Below are 22801 nucleotides of genomic sequence, written 5' to 3'. Positions count from 1 at the left end.
CTTCATCGATCAAATATATTCTCCTTTCTGTATACGATTACTTTCATGTATGTTAGGAAGGCGCTATCAATCCTTATGACAAATAGCTTCCTTCTTGAAAGGGATAAAAGTTGTTCCCACCTGTTTATAAAGAGGATTCCTCTTTAGTATTTTAGAAGGATGTTAAAATTCTCCCTCTTTATTTTTGGGTTCATTATCTATTCAAATAATCTCACAATTACCATTCAATCAACACATACTTGACTGAGTCTCTCTCATCATTTGCCATGACAGGTGTACACATTATATAACTGTCAGTAAAGCCCTTTCTCCTTTCTTTTGTATTCCATGTTACTTTCGTAGACACTTTCTTATTATCTGTAATTTCCCTAGAGCAGCAGCCCAAAATTATTTTCTCTCTTATTTCACAACTAGATTTGTTTCTTTCCTCACATCTAAGGAGGCTTCAAAGGACAGAAGGAGGCACCAGTTTGCTCCTTTGTGCCAGATGTAATTACTAATCATCTCCCTTAGCAACAATTAAAGTCTGAGTAAACCATAGCACACACTCTCTCATACTCCCACTTTATTAACCTCCATGCTATTTGTTTTTCTCTATTAATTTCTTTGTTCAGTGGACAAAAGAATTTGTGGCAAAAGAAAGCAAGCTGATATTGTTGAAGTTAAGAGCTTTAATATGCAAAGAACAGAAAATGGTATTGATTTATGAAAGGCATTTTTATGTTTAACTTTGAGAACACGTTCAAATGTATCATGGGGATCATTTGGGTTGCATTTTGTAATGTGTTAATTTAAAAACATGGCAGAAATTTTTATTTATTCCAGAATTCACCTAATGTACTGTGCTGAAGGACTCGACTTGCATTTGAAAAACATGACCTCTTTATTAATGACATTTTCAGCCAATAGTGATTCATGTAGCCAAAAACTTATGATTAATAATAATTAAGCTTATTATTTGTGCTCATTGTTTTCTTAGAAAAAAGTCCGGTGGAAGCTAAGTTACCTTGGCTGAAACAAGCACAAGAACTAGAAGAGACCAGAATAGCAACAGAAGAACCAACGTGAGTCCAGGGCCCTTTGTGGGAGTAATCAGGGCATAGCCAGTTAACATGATATATGTAATTTTTGTACTCATCAGAGTGCAATGATACATTCAGTATCCAAATGACCTGGGTTTGCAGACTCTAGAGAGCTTGAGTTGGCTAGAATGTTTCTGTATTTCACAACTCAGCATCTCACTTTGGCAGTATCTGTGAGAAGCACAGAAAAGAACAGTGTTATTTAACTCAAAGCAGACCCAGTGTTCTGTTGCAATTAAGAGATTGGGGATAATTTCTAGATTAACACATGATTTAACTAAGGACCATGACAGTATTATGCAAATAAACCAGTCATTCCATAGTTAAATCTTGGCCAAACTCTACAAAACCAGTTATGATGAAGTGAATCCAGGTGACCTGAGTGCTTATAAGGAGCAATCCAGGGCTGATGTGGTATGGAGCAATGGGAAGCACATGGCATTGTGGGTATCAGGACTTATATCAATTGCTATTAACTATGTGACCTTAGACAAGTCTTTATAGTTTCTTTTGTCACATTCTCCTTATTTATAAAAGGGGTAGGTTGAACTCAATCTCTCCAGGATCCATTCCAATTCAAAATTTCAGTGACTGCTATCCACATGGTACAAGTCTGGATTGCAGGTGTCGGTCGAAATGCAGAATCAAGAGCAAATCAAAGAAGCTCTGTGGAAGCTGAAATATAGGGACCAAAAGCAAGGAAGAAGCCAAGGTGCTCTGAAATTTTTAGCACAGAAGTCTATTAGAACAGCTGCACCAATGATAGACTCAAGTAGTGGATAGCTGGTTCCATGTCAGACATGTTGAGTCTGTGGCAATGAGAAGCTATCCACAGAGAACATGTAGAACATGCAGAATGAGACAGGAGAGGGGATCTCAGCAGCAGTCTGGCCCATTTTTTCCCTGAGAGATCAAGCCCAACCTGCCCCTTTTGTAAATAAGGACAGTGAGTCACAGAAACTTTAAAGACTTCTCTAAGGTCAGTGAGCAGTGGTGGTTAGTGAGCAGTGGTGATTCTAAACTCTAATCTGCATGGTACTATGGGTCCATTTCCCCACACTAAGGCAGCTCTGGGACTATTTCCTCATAATAGCTCATACATTTCTTTTTTAGCACCTTCAGCAATGGGCAGATTTTCCCACTCATTCTTACATTGAACAACCCAAATTATTTGCGGTACTCTTTTTTTCTCCTGCTGAGCCAAAATATACCTCCTTCTAATTTCTGTTTTCTGAAACAGAAAAAATAAAAACACCACACATCTACTTCCTATTCCATGTGACAAGTTTTCATAAATTTGAAGAAAGCTGTCATGGATCCCAAGAGCTTTGTCTTTTCCAAGCTCATCATTCTTAGCCTTTTCAGCAGTTTCCATGTGTTGTTTTAGATCCCTTACCAACCTTATGGCTCTTTTCAGAACATTCTCTCATTTTTCAATGTCCTTTCTAACTGTGGTCCAGCCCAGCTGTGAATCCCAGGAGACAGTGGCTTGCTTCTCTGTGAGAAGGCACTATGCCTTTAGTGATCAGGCCAAGAGCATTGGCACATCTCAGTGATGACACAGGCAGACTTTTCCACGTGGACCTATGTCAGGCCCAAAAATGACCACAGAAGACACTGGATGCTGTGAGGGTGAATGACCCCAGAGTGATTGAAGGAAGGGAGGAGTGTTGGGTTCATGATAGAGCCCAGAGGTCTAGAGGATCAAGGAGAACCAGAAAAGATGGGCAAAGTAATGGAGTAAAGTAATGTGTTCAAACCATAAAAACTCATTATTACAGAGACTGAAGGAGTCCAAGGTTCAGGAGGGGTAGCAGATAGGATTCAAATCTCACAGAAGGTCAAGGAAAAAAAATGGAGGAAGGAGAGAAAGTAAATTGATTGATAGGAAATTCATTTCCAGGTGATTTTACAGTAGTATCATTCAAAGATCAGAGAGGGAAGCATTGTGAATATTTTAAGAAGTGAATTTCCAAATATGAAGGAAATGAGACAATGAGTAATTGACTACCAAAGGAAAGAGTGAAGATTGATAGGCTGATAGAAAAGAGTGTGTGTATGTATGTGATTTTTGGTTGTCATTTTTCATTTGAAGTTAGGTCAGTCTTGACCTATTAAAACGATAATAAGGATTTTATACAAGTAAGTCAACATCTGTAGGTTTCCAACTGTATGAGGAAGGCATTGGGCTAAACTGCTGGAAGCCACCCACCCACCCACCCACCACACACACGTCTGTGGTCCTGCAAGGAAAGTCATAAACTTTTTAGTCCAGAACAGTTCTGGGTCCTACTGGGTCCTGATGATCTTTACCAGAATCTTTCCCGGTTTCAGATCCTTCTCTCCGTTTCTACTGCCATCCCCATCCAGGACCTGAATTTGCTTACCAAGATACCTACCACAGCTTTCTCATTTGTTCCTCACTTGTTCCTCTTCTACCCTCGATATAGCCACCAGACCAGTCTAACTAAGGCACAGATCTGATTCTTCCTTTGCAATATTCAGAATATCCAAATGCGTCCTCATCACCTAAAGATTTATCTTTGCTCAATAGGCCAGCACTTTAAAGGGAATTGCCCTTCCTGGGCCCAGTCCCTTCCCTGGCCAGTTTCTTGCTTTGGCTTGAATGGGACACTCAGCTGCACAGACCTGTTGGCTGTTCTTGCCCATAGCAGAATGTCCCTCACCTCCACCCCTTTCACTGTTCTTTCTTATCTGTTGAAAATGTGCCCTTCATATTGTGTTCTTAAAAACTTCTATATTATAGAGAAATTTAAACCTATATAAAAGAATATTATAATGGACCCCCATGTGCTCATCACTCACTGTCAACAACTGTCACCTCACAGCCACTCTTTTTTATCTATGCCACCAATACTGCTCCCACCCTGACAGACATGACAACATGACATGTCACTCATAAACACTTCAACATGCATCTATAAAAAGGAAGGAGTATTTTTATAATAAAAATATCATTTTTTAAATGGTTGTCCTCAAATCACCTCTATCAGAATCACCTGTGTTACTTTTTAAACTCTGATTTCTGTTTCAGACACTGAGAGTAGAGACCTATTACTAACTTTTTTTTTTCTATTGGATCTGTGATTTTTTTTATTATAGTAAGACCTTCTCAGCATAAAATTTACCATTTAACCATTTTAAAGTAGACAGTTCAGTGGTATTACATACATTTACACTGTTGTTCAATCCATCTCCAGAACTTTTTCATCATCCCCAACATAAATCCTGAACCCAATAAATAATGACTCCCCATTTACTTCCCTCCTGCTCCACCCCCAGACCCTGGTACCTTCTATTCTTCTTTCTGTCTTTACAAATTCCAGTCACCAGCATTTTTAAACAAGCACCCCGGGTGACTTTGAGAGGTGGGTGGGGTATGTATCCAATTTGGGGAACCACTGGATCAGATGCTCCCAAAGTCCCTTCCAAAATCAGAAAATACTGTTCATATTATGGAATTAGAAAAGGGCAGTGCAACATAAGCTACTGTGGTTCAGCTCATAGTCATCCCAAACCTATAGTTTCCATCAGCCCCACTGACTTTACTGGGGATTCTTCCTCCCCTGTCCACAGAGCAGAGCTAATACGCTCTTTACCCCTGAAGGATGCCACCACCCTTCTCTCCCACCCTGGGAGACTGGGCCAGCAGCACCTGATCCCCCAACGTGCACAGCTGCCTCTTCCCTACCTTCCCACATCTCCCCCTCTGAGGGCTCCATGCAATCTTCCTGTGCAGTTCACACCGCCTGCCAGTTTCTGGCCTGTTCCTGGCCGTCTGGTGTAAAGTTTATAGTTTCCTGCCACTTCTGACTCTGTTCATTCCCTCAATTTCCAAACAAAACCACAGCGTATCTCAGCTTCCAGTTCATCCTTTTATTACCATTGTCTTTTGTGGCTTGGGGATGCTTACTGTTGACAATGGAAGAGGAGATGAGCACAGCTGTATTTTAGATCCCTGGAGGAAAGCCTGCCAAACCAGCCTGGAGAAGATAAATATTTCTGCTTCTATGGTGTGAATTTACATAGGGAGCGGATGTTCAAAAGGATTTTTTTTAATTAGGAAAATAAAAATTATAGCTTAGCGTATAAACTTAAGCCAAGGGAACTGCAGTTTCGACCTTAGCTTTCAGCTGTGGCATGTGTCCACGGTCGATATGGTTCATCGGTTGGAAGTTGTTTTAAGTTCCTCCCTGGAGCCTTCTCCAATTCTATGGCATTCTCAACACTTCTGCAGTTTTGCTGTCCAAGCTCCCATTTTTCATATGTGAACACTAAAGAAACCAGACAGTCACTTTGCATGGTTTCTTCACTACTATTTTAGCTTCTCCATTGAAATTGAATTTGCCAAAATCAAATTAGGTTGTATGCCAGGAATCTGTTTGCTAAACAATGACAAATATTGAGGGCTTCTTTTATGGCAGACCATGTTTAAGGGTTCAACATGGATTAGCTTGCTTAATTCTCAATTTTCACAATACCCCTATAATATTATTATTGTCTTCATTTTGGGCAGAGGAAGCCAAGGCACAGAAAGAATAAGGAATTGTCCCCCATTTCAGAGCTATCCCGTAGTGGACAATGATTCTACATTTTTGGTGCAAGTTGAGCATCCCTAATCCAAAAATACAGAACTCACAGTGCTCTCAACGCTGAAGCTTTTTGAGCATAGATATGATACCACAAATAGAAAATTCCACACCTGACCTCATGTGATGGGCTGTAGTCAAAATGCACTAAAAATATGTAGTAAGATTATCTTTAAGATATATGTATAAAGATTATAAGAAGCAGATGAATTTTGTGTTTATACTTGGATTCTATCCTTTAGATAGCTCATTAAGTATATGCAAATATTCCAGAATAAAAAAAATTCAATATCTGAAACACTTCTAGTCTCAAGCATTTTGGATAAGGGAGACTCACTCTGTACTGGGAAGAGCTGCAGTTTCATGTCAGATGACTCCAATTCAAGTCTCACCAATCCAAGGTTGGTCTAATGGAGTAGATAGAGAAGTGAGTGCTATACTATGGTATTTTATGGAGTGTAAGATTATAGGGTACTGTGATTACCTTATGGTAAGATGACATCATGTATCCTTAAGAATCAGGGATGGCTTCCTGGGAGAGATCATACGGGAATTGAGATCCTAATGTCCTGAGGTGTCAGAAGAACAGCAATTCAGATATTTGGAGTAGCTTGTGTGCAGACTGTTTAGGTGGCATGAGTGTGGAAACAAGCCAGGGGGTGGAGTCAGGCAGTGACAGCAGCAGGGTTGCAAGTGGAGAAGTGAGCAAGTCCTGGAGATGTTCTGTGGTTCATTAAGGAGCTTGGATTTTTCTGGAGGCAGTGGCTGCCATTGAAGGAAAAGAACCTAATTGCTACTGGGTTGCATTATAGAAAGATCTCTCAGGCTGCCTGCAGTTTGTTTCTGATTATTCTCTGTGATAAACAAAACAGCAACAAATCCCAGATGACACATCTCTAATTGTCTCATTAGGAAATATTTGCTGGAGTGGAGATTCTGGGCCGGAAAACAGGCAGACACATTGAAGGCATTTAAATTCTATAGTCACATTTCCTTTCAGAAAATCGGTACTGATTTCTCCTGCCAGCAGCAGTACCAAAGCTCACCTTTTTTCCTGAAACACCTTAATTAACATTGGAAAATTTATCTTTTTTTTGGGGGGGGGGGACTGGGGATTGATTCCAGAGATGCTTTACCACTGAGCTACATCCCCCAGCCTATCTATCTATCATCTATCTATCTATCTATCTATCTATCTATCTATCTATCTATCTATCTATATATCTATCCATCTATGTATGTATTGAGACAGGATCTCACTAAGTTGCTGAAGCTGAGGCTGACCTTGAACTTGTGATCATCCTGCCACAGCTTCCCAAGTTGCTAGAATTACAGGCATGTGCCCTCAGGCCCTGCTGGGAAGTTACCTTTTTTTAAAATACTCTTTTCTAGTAATCTTTATGGGTTTATATTTTACACTGATCCAGAAGGAATTTACTTTGACATGTCATATGCAAAAATCAGTCTAACTTAATTTCTTCCCAAACAACTACATAACTTAGCACCATCTATTGAATAAACTACTCATTTTGATTTTAAAATGTCATCATTCTGTTAAGTATGGCATTACTGGTGCCATACTATTTGAATTATTTTATCTTTTTAATCAGGCTGTGCAGTTACTCTTAATTGTTATTTCTCTTAAAAATGTTCTTGATTATTCTCACTTAACATTCTGTAAAATTTTAGAGTTGTATTGTCTGTGTCTGTCCCCTCCCATACCCCTGCCCAAATTGCCTTAGATGTCAGAACTGGAACCGCATTATTTCTAAATTAAGCAAAGGAGAACAAACATCTTTGTAATTTTGAGTCTTCCTGTTCAGGGAAATAAAGTATACTTTGTCTTTGGGCTCAGCATCTCCTCAGATTTTTATAGTTTTAGTTGTATCAGGTCTGCATATTTCTAATACATAACAAACTCCTGGATCTTAAGTAATTTTTCTTATACTTTGAAAGGTTTTTCTCATTTGTAAAAATAGGAAAATAATGACAATTCCTGAAGTTGTTGTGTAAATTATATTAAATAATACATGTAATATGCTTAGCATATGGCCTGGCAGCAAACATTGTTAGCTGAATTCTGGGAAAACCGGTAATTTTAGGATATGCACTATATATCTGTATTTCTTTACAGATACACATACATTTATAGTTATAGACTGCTTTGTTAAATTCTTTTATTTTTTTCCAAAAAATTTCAGTTGATTTTACTGTTTTTTCAAAATTATAAGGTCATCTTCAAATAGTGATATTTTTTGTCTATTCTGTTTATTCTTTCCTAATATGTGCATCTGCTTTTCTGACCTTCTATTTTATTTTAATTTGTATTTTAAAATCTCATTTTGCTTATCCTTATATATTTTATGTTTCTGAAGTCATTTGATTTTATTTGTATCTTCTATGGTTTCATAAATCAGAGACTCTTTTTAATAGGAGAATTTAATCCATTTAAATTGGTTACCATTACTAAATAGTTATGATCTCCATTTTCCATCACCAGCAAAGTTTTCTTTGTAGCCCATCCCTCCTTCTACCTCCTAACATCTTTACTTCTTTTCTTTCTTTCTGAACACCATATTAACTTCTAAGTCCTCCCTGTGTCATCAGTTTGATCTTCAGTCATATCTTTTCTGATTTTTTCCCTTGTTCTGAATTACTTCTTTTTTACATCTTTATTTTATTTTTATGTGGTACTGAGGATGGAACCCAGCGCCCTGCGCATGCCAGGCGAGTGTGCTACTGCTTGAGCCACGTCCCCAGCCGCTGAATTACTTCTTAGATTTCTAATTGTCTTTTTACATTTCACAGTTGGTTTCCTCAGCTCTGCGGTTTTCCATTTTATTCCATTGTTTCACTTCTCATATCTAAGCTCCCACATGAGTGAATTGATGTTCTTAAGGCCTTCTGTTGTGCAGAGATGCAGGGAACACACTGTTGCCCTCTGGGTGTGTTTCACCTGGATGTGGCTCTTCAGTGTTCTCATATGACTACGTTCCTTTCTTGCCTTTAAAAAAAATATTACTAGGGGTAGTGGGGAGAGAGTAAGAATTGTGTGGATATAATAATAAGAAGATGTAATACAGATAAAATCATATTAGATATACATATCCAAAGTCCATCATTTGGTCACCCTTGATTTAGTGGGTAATAATTTAGGATAAGAAATAAATGCTTCATTCAGCCAGATTGTGAAATACCTTTAATATTTTAAAGAAGATTCAGCAGCTTAGTGCATTAACATAGTCAATATGACTATGTTAAATAGAATATTAAAGCTTTGTGCATTTTGCAAAAGGCATATATGATAGCCTATAGGTTAGCCCCTAAACATTGAAACATTCTTTACAACATCTCTTTACAACATCTGTTATAAAGAATAAGCTCATGGGGCTGGGGTTGTGGCTCAGCGGTACAGCGCTCGCCTAGCACATACGAGGCCCTGGGTTCGATCCTCAGCACAACATAAAAAGGTATTGTGTCCAACTACAATTAAAAAAATATCTATATCTATATATATATTAAAAATATCTATATCTATATCTATATAAAATATACAATTAAAATATATATATGAATAAGTTTGCAAAAGATTCACTGAATAAATATTGGTGAAAATCTCCATATTTTAAAATAAATTAAAGGAGGTAGAAGGAGGGATGGGCTGCAAAGAAAACTTTATTAGAATTTAAACTCCTATTAGAATTTGTGTCTACATGATGATTTATTTATTACTAAATATTGAAAACATAAACTTTTGTAACAATAGTTTGTTCTTATCATAGCACAGAATTTGATTTTTTTATACAGATGCAAGAGTTGGGCATAGTTTTTTGTTTTCTGTTGTTTATAAGATCTGAAAGTTTGTTAACTGCATAATGGATAGTTAACTGCATAATAGAAGTGCAGCACCCCAAATGAATTCCCTCTGAAGGCAGATGGTTATGTTTTCCTTTGTTGATTGCCTGACACTACTCCTGTTACAGCCTGTGTGTGACCTCCTGTCCTGGCCCTGTGATTTTCCTTAGGTTCATTCCGGAACCCTGGTCGGCCTGCAGTACCACATGTGGGCCGGGCATACAAGTGAGAGAGGTCAAGTGCCGAGTGCTGCTCACATTCACACAGACAGAAACTGAGCTTCCAGAGGAAGAGTGTGAAGGCCCCAAGCTGCCCACAGAGCGGCCATGCCTCATTGAAGCTTGTAACGAGAGTCCTGCATCGAGAGAGCTGGACGTCCCTCTCCAAGAGAAGGACGGTGACATGACTTACGACTGGGAGTATGCTGGCTTCACCCCTTGCACAGCAACATGCTTGGGAGGTACTTGAACCTTTGCTTATGGGACAGTTATGTCATGTTTTTCTAGTGGTTTGAGAAGTTACCAAATTGGGTAAGCAAGATAAGCACACTAGCAGAAGTCTAAAGGGGATAAAGTCATTCCAACAACTGAAAACTAGGCTTTTCTGTCATGTTTTTTAGCTATTATTTTAGATAGGCAAAAGGTAATGGGATTGTGTCCTAATTTAAAAAAAATTCGTATGTTTCTTGGGCAGTAAGGATCTGCATAACTGAAATGGGTTGGGCCTCACTGGCTAACATTGGATAGACAGGGAAATGCAGAATGGATAAGTTGAATCCATCTGGCATTGAAAATACACATCGAGGGAGCCTTGAATTATCACAGTGGATGCAACTTTTGGTCAGAGCTTGTCCTGCACATTGGGACAGGAACCAGGGCAGAAGGAACCAGTCACCATGATTTATATGTGTGTGTAGGTATGGATGACATGCATAGGCAGGAAGCCCTGTGAGGATTAGGAAGGGTTTGTGTAGCCTGACCGCTCAGGGTACAGAAGTTTCCCTCTGGATTATTTAAGCACTACAGGATTCAAAAGTGAGCAGATGAGCAGGAAGCCGACATACAGATAGCCATTCTTTGGGGCTCTGTTGAAAGGAATAGAAATTGTCAAAAGGAAAGCTAGTTCTTTTACCAACGTGAAAGAGATAGCCTCTCTAGCAACCCAGGGCCCTGAACACCCTGTCCTCTGACTCCTCCTCGTGGCTTCTAGCCAGCTGCTCTAAAATTTACCTGAGCATATTCTGAGTCAGTCCCAGCCAAAGCAAGGAACATACAGGGAGCCACTGCCTCAGAGACACTGGCTCAGAAGATCCCTCCTCTCCCCCAGGGGGTCCTGTGTCCTTTGCTTGGAAATCCTTATTAATCTTGGAGTGCGTTATATGTGAGCCCCTCACCTTTTGTTTCCTAAGCTCTTGAGACTGAATTTTCAATCCTTGCCATAATCCTCGCTCCATAAATCAATGGTGTCTACCTATTCTTGTTGCTGTGTGATTCAACCCTAAACCAGCCTATCCTTGACACCTCTTCTCTAAAATTGCCAGAGCGGCATGTGCCTCAACTGGAGGCCTCATCCAGCCTTTCACATGGAGGGAGTCACACGTCTGGAATTTAGGAGAGGAATCCTTAGCTGCCCCTGGAGTCTTTCTTCCTGTCTTGGGAAGAAAGACTTCTCCTTAGTTCCTAGAAGTTTATTCCATCCAGCTAGGAATTTAGCCTTTCTGGTTCTTTTGGAGCTCACACGTTTGCTGTGTCTCTTCCCTCCATGACACATAGTCTCAGTTGCCCCCAACACTGCTTTGTGTCTGTTCCTGCTGAAAGCTTAATCCTCTCCCTCCATGTTCAGGATCCTGGATACCTCTTTATGTATGTATGGATGTATGTATGTCTTCGAAATCTTAGCACTGACACGCCCTTGGCAATTTGCAAAGTGGTCCTTTCTCTCCATGAGCCTAGGGAAACCCTGTAGAGATAGCCACTGACAATCACAGAATCCCTGTACTAGGTGCCTGGAACTTTCTACTACATAAATGCAAAATATAAATATCTGCACCACTTCTCAGTCACCACATTGCTGCAATCTTATCAGGGACCTGGAGCTGTATCTTTCACTAGGAAAGCAGTCCTCTTATTGCTTGCATACCCCCCAATCTATTTCATTAATCTCAAGCTTTTAAACATTGTCATTGATAAAAATCTGTGTATCTTCTATTACTCTGTCATCCATGATTTCAATTCTTTTCCTCTCTATATGGGAAAACACAATATGTTGTACCTTTAGAACTCAATAGACCATTTGGAATGGAACCCCCCCAAAATGACCAAGTCAATTCTAATTCAGTTGGGAGAGTCAATTCTAATTCAATTCTAATTCAGCTGCTGTGAGACCTCATTTTTTTTTTTTGAGCCTGATACTAAAATGCTAGCATTTACTTTTTTGTCCCCAGCACCCACTGAGATGACTGTGGACTCCCCTTCCCATATGAGTGCACCTGCTGGAGTGATTTTCTGATTTTTTTCTGTAGTAGTTTTATTGAGATATAATTTACAATTATATAGTTTATGGATGTGAAACATACAGTATAGTCTTTTTTTAGTATATTCACAAAAGATGTGTAATCATCAACCTAATCAATCTTAGAACCCTTCAAACTCCAGTCCCCGGCAACCATTGATCTACTTTGTGATGGTTCTAGATATTTCTTTTAGTGGAATCCTGCAATATGCATCCTCTATTATTGGCTTTTCTCACTTTTATCTTAGTGTTTTCATGATTCATCCATGTTGTGTCATGTTTCAGGACTTTGTTCCTTCATATGGTCAAATGGTATTCCATTATGTGGTTACAGCACATTTTATTTAGACATTCACCAATTGACGGCAGTTGGGGTTATTTTCATGTTTTGTATATTATGCTATGAACATTCATGTAACAATTTTTTGTGTAGGCATATATTTTAATTTCCCATGAGTATGTACTTAAGGGTAGATAGAATAACTTTTTTGTCTGTTTGTTTTTTATTTTATTTTATTTTATTTATTTTTATTAGTTGCTCAAGACAATACAATGATCTTGACATATCATACATTTGATTCAAACAGGGTATGAATTCTTATTTTTCCACGTGTGCAGATTGCAGGATCACATTGGTTTTACATCCATGTACATACAGCAATCTATTTAAAGCATAAATATTTTATGAAACAATGTGAAACTTGACTAATTGAGATTATTTTTATCTTCCCAGTGGACCTTTTGTCCTGCTGTGGGAAGAAAAACTATGAGAAATGCCACTCAGTATGCAGATGGATATTTGATTTTTTTCCCCCTGTACTAGGGATGGGATCCAGGGCCTCTCACATGCTAGACAAGTGCTTTACCCCTGAGCTATAGGTACTTTCTTTCTGCTGTGGTCTTGTAAATCTGGAATTTGTTTTACAAAATTTGACAGAGCTCAATTTGGTAATCTTTCAACACTCAGTTAAGCATCCTCTTAGCCCTGTAAGGGTGTACTTTACTGTGCAATTCTGGGATTAAAATGAACCTTGAGCACCCACTAACCTAAATTTTACAGTTGAGGAAGCTCGGAGAACCCTTGACTGCCTCTTAAGTGAAAATGAACTACTTGATTGTCATTCTTTAGAAAGGATTGGTTAGTTGAACTATATATGTGAATATAATAAGCTTTATAACTTTATAAAAAGTTATGTTTTTAATTTCTTGGGTTCAAGTTTAAAAAATGAATAAACTCTATAAAACTGAAGAGCTAACTGTGTAACCAAAATTCTCTACAAAAACTGGAAATTGAGTGCTTATTTTGTTAGACCCTATGGATTTTTACTGAGTTCTGTGCTAAATATCAGGAATATAAAATGAATAAGACAAGTCTTTGATGGAGCACAGATTTTGGTTATTTTGATTTCATTATTTCAAACACATTGCATATACTCACTGACATTTGCCTCTCTGTGACCTATTTTATCATAGTTCTAGAAGCTGAGCCCCCACAAGTCCACCTACATGTGAATGTGGGCTTTTAAACCCTCACTTTGGAAAGCAGAGAGTTGGACAAGCCTGTGATGACTGACATCACAGTGAGATGAAATTCTCAAAGCCATGAAGTTATTTCTTAAATACCCCTATTCTGGTAGAAGAGTAACAAATACAAATTACAAATTGTGAAAACAAAAATTTTGGCCACATCTTCAAATTCTGTATATTTGCTAGCTTATCTTCACATCATAGGGGAAATAAAACCGTTTTTTGAATAGGGGAAATAAAACCGTTTTTTGAAATTGTTGCTGCATAAGTCTTCTTTCACATTAGAGTAGCAAATAGCAAGAGAGTTCTTTTTTTAATTCCTGAAAGTGGGATGAATCCAGACTTACTCAGTCTCCAGCTTCCATAGTGCATGTGTGTATGTGTGTGTGTGTACATGTGCGTGTGCATGTGTGCATGCCTGTGCAGGCAGAGAGGTAGGTAGGCTGGGCAGGTGTGCAGCACTGTGTGTGTGTGTGTGTGTGTGTGTGTGTGTGTGTGTGTGTATACACCTTTTTAGTGCCCTCTGGGAAGAATTTGCTACATCATAAACATTCCTTACCAAAGTCCTTTCATATTTTATACTGTTGTTGTCTTCACCTATATATTTTCTAACAGCACAGGCTAGTACTAAATGGACTTTCGAGGCCTGACCCCTGCTCTGCTGCTCTCTTTGAACTATTTGTTGAAATTTGTAGATCGGTGGTTCATTTTTGTGTAATGGGGAAAGCCATGCCTACCTCACTGGGAATAATGAAAGGATTAAATGTGGCTATTAAATAGGTGAAATTGGAGAAGTGTTTAATCATAATCTGGTTCATGGTACGTAATGAACATCATTTGAGTTATTATTACTGTGATATAATAATAGGGTATTTCTTTTACATTAGAATGCTGATTATTTTTTCTCTTTTTAAGAATCTGACTAATGGGGCTGGAGATGGAGCTCACTGATAGAGTGCTTGCCTAACATGCTCATGACCCTGGGGTTAATCCCCAGCACCACAAAAAGAAACAAAAATAAGAACAACACAAAACTGACATTGTTGAATCTCTTAATATTTTAATAGTTTTCCTGCTCATTTTTTATGAGTTTTCTATGTATTCATCTGCAAATATTGAAGATTTTATTCTTTCTTCAAAATATTTATCATGTTTCATATCTGATTGCTTGTCTAGAATTTCAAGAAAAATAGTTCATAATGTGGATAATATCAATGTTGGCTTGGTCCTAGCAGTAATGGAAATCTATGGGGTTTTTTTTTCATTTCTAAACAACATTTAGCAAATAGTTAGTGTGTGTTTCCGTGTAGTAGGTTGGGTGATAGGGAATCAGTAGCTCCTAACTTTGCAACTCCATTCTAATGGGGCAAGGGCATTAACCACATGATCACCCACATGTGTACAGTTACCACTGGTGATAGCAGCTGCAAAAGAAGAATGTGGTACTATGAAAGCATACAAGAGAGGGAACTTGGCCTAATTAGTAAAGTCAGGGAAAGCCTCTCTAAAAACTTGAGTTTTTAATTGGTGTAATTTATGAAGAATTGGTTAAGCAAAGGAGGGGGTTTGGAGGGGGAGGCCCTGAGAGAACTTCACAGAGAGAGCATGTGCAGAGGCCCTTGATGTGTGGCAGCATGGTGTGTGAAGGAGCCAGGTACAGCTGGAGGATTGACAGTGAGGCAGAGCTCAATGTGAAATGATGTTAGGGAGGAAGGCAGAGGCCAGAAAATTGAGGCATAGCAGGCCAGTGTGATTTGGATCTTTGAAGATCATAGGAAGCCATTCTAGTAATTAAAGAGGGAGTGATATGACCAAATTTTTATTTATTTCCACCCTCTCACATCATAGAGAGTGGAACAGAAGGCACAAGAATAGACATAAGGAACAACAGGAAGCTATTGCCTTTTCCAGGCAAGGCCAGGTGTGGTGGCACACACCTGTAATCCCAGTGATTTGGGAGGCTGAGGCAAGAGGATCACAAGTTCAAAGCCATCCTCAGCAACTTAGTGAGGCTCTAAGCAACTTAGTGAGATCCTGTCTCAAAATGAAAAATAAAAAGGGCTGGGGATGCGGCTCAGAGGCTAAGTACCCCTGGATTCAATCCCTGGTATAAAAAAAAAAGAAAGAAAAGAAAAGAAATAAAGAAGGCAAGCTTGTTCTGGAGTCGGGATGGTAGTGGTGTCAGGGAAGATGGAGGATGACTTTGAGAGATGTAGAAGAGTCTGTCAAGGGAGAGGGTGAAAAGGAAGGAGTTGGTTAATCTGAGTCTTCTTTTAGAAGGTGATGAGTGTCCAATTTGATAAGGGAAACAATGAATTCATTTAATATTTTTAAGGTGCCTTTAGACTTTCCAAATGGAGATGCCACATAGCAGTCAGGTGTGTGATTCTGAAGCAAAGTGGAGACATCTGAACTACAGATTCACAGAGGTGTGGCTGAGAATTTTCAGGAAGAAGATTTATGTGAAGAGTGTGTTAAAGTCAAAGTCATGAGGAAAATCAACATTTAATGGCTAGGTGGAGGACACAGAGCTGCAAAAATATACAAGAAGATCTTCTTCTCAAGCTCTTCATCCCTACCCTGTCCTTGTTTACTCCCCTTATATCAAAGGGGTCATTGGGTATTTGTTTTTTAAAGATTGACTAGCTTCACTTAGCATAATCTGCTCTAATGCCATCCATTTCCCTCCAAATTCTATGATTTTGTCATTTTTTAATGCAGAGTAATACTCCATTGTGTATGGGAAATCGCATGGAAACGGAAGGCGATCCTCAGGGTTATACAAAATGACATATAAGAGGAAAGGAGGGGTAAGACAAGATAATACAAATCGAAGAAATGATTTACAGTAGAAGGGGTAGAGAGAGAAAAGGGGAGGGGAGGGGAGGGGAGGGGGGATAGTAGAGAATAGGACAGACAACAGAATACATCAGACAATAGAAAGGCAATTTGTCAATCAATGGAAGGGTAACTGATGTGATACAGCAATCTGTATACGGGGTAAAATTGGGAGTTCATAACCCACTTGAATCAAACTGTGAAATATGATGTATTAAGAACTATGTAATGTTTTGAATGACCAACAATAAAAAATAAATAAATAAATAAATAAATAAATAAAATTTTAAAAAAATATATACAAGAAGAAAAGATCAGTAAGATGGGGAGAAAACAGAAGGGTGTGATATGGTGGGATGGCAAGGAAGGAATTCAGAGTTGACACTGGGCTCAGCAATGCAAAGTCAGGGGTGACCAAATTGTCGTTGGAATAGCAGAGATCGAGGCCAATTTTAAGAGAGCTGAGGAATGACTGAGAGATGGCAAAATGGAAATGAATAGATTTGTGTGTGTGTGTGTGTGTGTGTGTGTGTGTGTGTGAATATTTGGCCATGATAGGACAGAGAGGAGATGACTGGACGGCATCATGGGTTGAGGGGGAGTTGGGTGTGTATGTGTTGTGTTGGGTTGGGTTATTGTCAGATAATCTTGGATAATATTTGAAAGACCTTGAGAAATCTCCAGAATGAAAGTGAAAGGCAAAGTAATCCAAAGGTGGGTTTTTATGCTTATGAAAGGAGGTTGCTCCCTGGTAGTTTCTGTTTTGTGTGCATGCATGAATATTTTCTGAGAGGGATAGTGTAGGTGAGAGGACAGGCTTTTGAGGTCACAATGTAATAGTATTTTATGGCAGACTGATCTGATAGTATTTAATATAGGATTTTGCATATATTTATGAGTGACACTGATGTGTGTAGGTGTACTCTGTTATGTAGAGTGGGATACCAGAGTGCTTTCCTGCAAACAGTGGAACGAGAATAAGAATTGAATGGGCTCGCTTTGGGCTCCTTTACACATGCTCCCTGTGGAGATGTGTTCCCGACATGGTACATTAGCTGTCACTGTTTTGTTCTCTGCGAATCCCTTCAATCATGACAGGCCTCAAGCTGTAGTTTTTTCCAGCTACTCTTAATATAATTGGTCACTTCCTCTCAGGCTCCAGTGATGTTTATGATACTCTTCATAGGACCAAATGGCTTTCGACAACCCTTAATCTTTACCAGCTGTCTCTTCAGCTGGCTCCTCACCTATTTGGAGCGCTGTTCAACTGGAATGTTTAGTGATGCGTGATACTGTTCTTTGGCTCTTCTCTGAGTCCATAACATATGATGCTTCCCCTAGTTTTCATTACCTGAGAGTTTATGTGTTTGCTACTCTATCATACCAGCTTATTTGCAGATTAAAAAAAATGTTTTAATTGTTCTTTTCAGAACAATGGCTCTAGGCCTGTATCTGTGTGTGTTTGTGTATGTGTGTCACGTTGCATTTTAAACCAGTCAAGACTCTTATATACATATGAGGAACCCAACTCAAACTAACCTAAGCCAACAAAAAGGAATGTGTTAGTTCGTTTTTGGCTTTGCTTCTCTCCTAGAGTCTGTGTTTTACCCTTTAATCATTAATTTATTTCTTGATGAAGACTTGGAGTATATATGTGTAGTCATGCGGCACTGCATATGTAACTGTGGTCCCTAAAGGTTATATCACCTAGTGATATCATAGCCATATGCATTTGTATCAGTACACTTTGTGATGTTGTCACAGTGACAAAATCACCAGGAATGTGTTTCTTAGACCTTGTCTCTGTCATTAAGTGACATATGACTATATACATATTTGCTAAAAGAAAGAAAGAAAGAAGGAAAAAGATCCTTTCATCATAACACTACTGAAGTCAAATGTGAAGTAACTGTTGTTGCTTTGTGCCAGTCAGGGAATTTACTGGAAAAATCATCCTGAAATTTCAATTCTTGAGTTAATTTAAATATCTAAATGCATAGTTGCAATTACTGCCTGAAATTTGACAAGTAGAAGATGAAACTTATATTTATAATTTTTAACTTTTGTTTTACTGTTTTACTTTTGTTGGTGCTGGGCATTGAACCCAAAGGTGCTCTATCACTGAGCTGTGTCCACAGCCCTTTTTATTTTTTGAGACAGGGTCTTGCTGAGTTGCCCAAGCTGATCTTGAATTTGTGATCCTCCTGCCTCAGACTCCTCAGTTGCTAGAATTACAGGTGTGCACCACCATGTCCAGCTCTTTTACTTGTATTCTTTAAGATAATTGTTTGATGAAATCTCTTGAAGTAGAAAGTGTCAAGGTCACATTGTAAGACCAGCATGGAAGATGAGAAATATTTTGTGGCTATCTTTGGAAAATGATTCTATACCAAAAATATGCCAAATCATCTAGTAAAATTTTAAATTCTTTTCAGCAAACTTGCTGTAAGACAGAGAAGTGTGTCACAAGTATTAGACAATTCCATTCAAAAATGGTTAAAATAGTGCTTAAAGTCTCACCAGGTAGTCTCCAAAAAATACTCATAATAGTCTCAATATATTTTCTAAAGAATTTTTAATTCAAATTAAACTGTATTCCAAAGGGAACTGGATTTTTCTCAGATTAAAAAAGAATGAAACTACTATAAAATGAACATTAATATACATGTTAAGTCACTAAGGAAGCTTTGATATTTGCAAATAAGAACCAGTTATGAAGTTGTAGCAGTATTTTCTTACATTTCAGGTTAGCCAATGTTTATTTTAAAAGTTCAAGGAAGATGCATGTAGATAGATTTAAGACTGCATCCCACTATGTCAGGCACCGTAAAATTACAACGGAAGACAGCAGGAGAAAATTTGTTGGAAAGAACTGAGTATTACAAATATATATTTTATAAATGTTTTTGGCCTATACTGCATTCTGCAGAGTGCTGTAAAATGGTTGGATTGAAACATGGCATTTGGAAAAAGAACCACAAGTTGTAACATAATGGAACGTGCATTCTAACATGAAATTGAATACATTTACATATTTCAAATAGCATGGTCAGGGGCTGTTACCATTCTTATTTGACTTTTTAAATCAAAATTTTGATTTATATTTTATTCAATTCCAATTTTATAGTAATTCTCTTTTATCTTAACAGACAAAAAGAAGAGCAGTGGAAAACATGGGCTTTGGGGTGAGACAGATCTTTGTGGCCTCAGAGGAAAAATACACTTGTGGAAGTTCTTATTTGAACAAGGAGCAGTCACTACTTGGGGATATATCACATTCTGGAGGCAGGGAATTTGATTTCTAGTTTTTAATCTGCCACATTTTGCTGTCTGCGTTTCTCTCCAAACTTTAGTTTCCTTATTAAATTAATAAAATGGAGATAAGAATATCATTTTTGGCTTCCCAAGATGATTTTGGGCTCAAATAACATAATGAAAGTACTTTGTACCCTTTCTCAATGGAAATTGTTGCTATGTTTTGTTAGCAATCAAAATATTACTAATTATGGTAACAGTGAACAGCATCTCAAACCATGATGAAAAATTTTGAAAGTTATACATTGGATTTGGCACATATGAAATGATATAGAGCAAATGTGATTCTTTGGCAGCTGGCATGAAAATTCCTCTTAGGGAAACTGTTGTACATTATGGGAAGGATCATTGTAATGATTCTTTTGGCTTCAAGTACATTTAGATGCAGGTAAGTCTGAGGGTAGATGGAGAATCAAATGTTGTCAAGATGAGTGGGCTTGGGGGAGAGAGAGAGGAGAGGGACTGTGCTTAAAATGTGAATGAAGGACTTCAAAGATGGGGAGACTTTGGGTCATGTCAAGGTGTTTGCTTGTACTTGTGCCCTGAAATTCATCCTGCAGCCCCATGATGTAGTCGAAAGGGCAGCAACCTAAGAATGAGAAGACCTAAGACCTTGTTTTCTTTCTCTCTACAATAAGCTATCCTATGTCATTTGCATTTTTTTTTTCTCTTACCACCCTCCAGGCCATCAAGAAGCCATAGCAGTGTGCTTACACATCCAGACCCAGCAGACGGTCAATGACAGCTTGTGTGATATGGTCCACCGTCCTCCAGCAATGAGCCAGGCCTGTAACACAGAGCCCTGTCCGCCCAGGTATGTGCTGTCTTGTATTCCTGGGATATAATGTGTCTGGAGGGTAACACTGCCTCCTGCTGAGAAACTCAGCTGTGCATAGCGACTCAAGACTCACACAGGTAGGTTGGCTAAGCCTGCTTCAGAGCTCTCTTCAATGCTCAAGTTGTGCACTGGCCTATTTCTTCCAGATATGCTCAAATGCAGCCTTGCTAAGCAGCAGTCTTCTGTAGCAGCAAACATGAATGAGCAAAATAAACTGGCTTGCTTCTAGCAAAACTAGGTCACTAGGTTGTTCTCTTCTTCCTCCTTCCCATCTCCTTATGGGCACTTCTTCCTCTAATGCCCTAGCAGAGAGCACAGGATCTGAGGTAGAGTTAGCACTGGCACACAGGGTGCTTGATCTCTATCTGTCAGGTGACTGAGTGAGCTCCTGTTTGTTACGTCGGCCTCACATAGATATGTTATTACCTTTCCTGTTGACTTGTCTTAGATCTCAAATTGTGTGTTGTAATGTTATAGCCTGCAAATAATTGATGAAGATGACTTCTTTTTGGTCTTCCTGGTATGGAAGGTTGCCCTTAAAAGTTAATCAACATCTTGGTCTAAGTTCTTGTTCCATCCTGGGTAATTTTATCAGAAAAGATTCAGGCTTCCCCCATGTTCCTTTGTCTCTGAGAGTTGCTGGCTACAATGATTCTGATGCACCATCAGTTTGTTACACAAGAACTTTCTGAATCTAAACCGTAAGCTCCTTCATTTTTCTTTATTGTGTAGGCCAGTCTTCTGCAATAAGAATTAGATGCTAAATATGTATAATCCTCTATAGTCCATTCCGTCACCTCCTCTCTCTTTACCAAAATCTCTTCCCTGCCTTTAGTAATTATACTTCCCATCTGATGGGTGGCCTTTGTTTACCAAAGGCAAGTTTTGCTATGTTCTGGGTTATAAGTGACTGAGAAAAGTTATGACCTCCTGCCATGTTGATGTATAGTATCTTCTATTTATTCAGGAAATAAATTGTGCTTCTAGAATTCCCTTCTGATTTTGATTCTTTGAAATCATCAGCTAAGATGCCTATGTGATGGCATGAGAGTGGTGAAGGTGTATTAAATAAGTGAGGCCACCCTAAACATTAGGCCCTCACATCTTGGAGATGGGCACCCTGTCCTTAGGAGTCTTGCTCTCTTAACTCACAAATCTCACTAGGAGGCAAGTTCCAGACTTGCTTCATCCTTATGAGACTATACCTGTAATGAAATGGACACCATGTTTGGTGTTCATTCTCATATTTCCAACTTTGATAGTAGTATAAAGAAATACTGGGAACTTCTTGGCTTGTTGTAGAGCCATGCTGTTGTGCTCAGCTGAGATGATGTAATTGAGGCCAACAGACTAACTTGGTTGGCCTGGCAAAGCCCAGAAATAACATAGGGCCATCTGCTTTCCTGCCATCTCTTGCCCTCACCCCCAGGCTGACTGTATCCCACACCAGAATATTCATTACAGAAGAGACAACTTACAAGGGCTTTTAGGAATGTTTGCTCTAACTACAGGGCAAGACATCCGTGTTGTCAAGTGTGTCCAGAGCTTTCTACAAACATCAAACACAGTTGTAGTTTTTTCTATGCATTTTGCATCCACAGATCCATACCAGCCATAGATCAAAAATATTTGAAAAATGGCTGGGGATATAGCTCAATGGCAGGGCACTTGCCTAACATATGCAAAACCCTGAGTTTGATCCCCCTCACTGGAAAAAAATTTGCATCTGTACTGAACAGATACAGACTCTAATTTTCTTGTCATTATTCCTTAAATAGAATAGTATAACAGCTATTTATGTAGCATTTACATTGTGTTAGGTATTACAAGTACTCTAGAGATTATTTTAAAGTATATAAGAAGATATAGGTAGATTATATGCAAAGATAACATTTTGTAAAAGGGACTTAAGGATTCATAAATTTTGGTATCTGTGGTGGAGAGGAAATGTCTTAGAACAATCCCCTGTAGCTCTCTAGGGATGACTGTATGTAGGAGTAATGTTGAGTATATATCCACTTGGAGCAACCCTTCTATCTCTAGAGAAATGACACTTGTGCTAAGTGTATGGGGAGGGAGAAAACATAGTTTTATTTCTCAACATGTTTTCCCATGAAGTTGGAATCATGTACTATATTGTTCTGTAAAATGTTTTCCTAAAACTAGACTTGGGAAGGGGCAGGAGGCAGATGTTCAATAGACAGAAACATAAATCAGTACATGAG

The 22801-nt window shown here is 38.7% G+C and overlaps 1 protein-coding gene across 1 annotated transcript in view; it reads left to right on the top strand.

The window, feature by feature from the left end:
• Adamtsl3 (ADAMTS like 3) overlaps nucleotides 1-22801 on the top strand; it is a 320949-nt gene that overhangs the window by 199073 nt on the left and 99075 nt on the right. Inside the window, exons 15-17 of the mRNA XM_026388213.2 lie at nucleotides 980-1064; nucleotides 9718-10007; nucleotides 20423-20552. Coding sequence (XP_026243998.2) covers nucleotides 980-1064; nucleotides 9718-10007; nucleotides 20423-20552 — 505 coding nt within the window. The remainder of the gene's footprint in view (nucleotides 1-979; nucleotides 1065-9717; nucleotides 10008-20422; nucleotides 20553-22801) is intronic.

The sequence above is a fragment of the Urocitellus parryii genome, chromosome 6 (genome assembly GCF_045843805.1).
Source record: "Urocitellus parryii isolate mUroPar1 chromosome 6, mUroPar1.hap1, whole genome shotgun sequence".
In the NCBI taxonomy this organism is placed as follows: Eukaryota; Metazoa; Chordata; class Mammalia; order Rodentia; family Sciuridae; genus Urocitellus; species Urocitellus parryii.
Note: the sequence above shows the minus strand (reverse complement) of the source record. Positions and strands in the feature narration are given on the sequence as shown.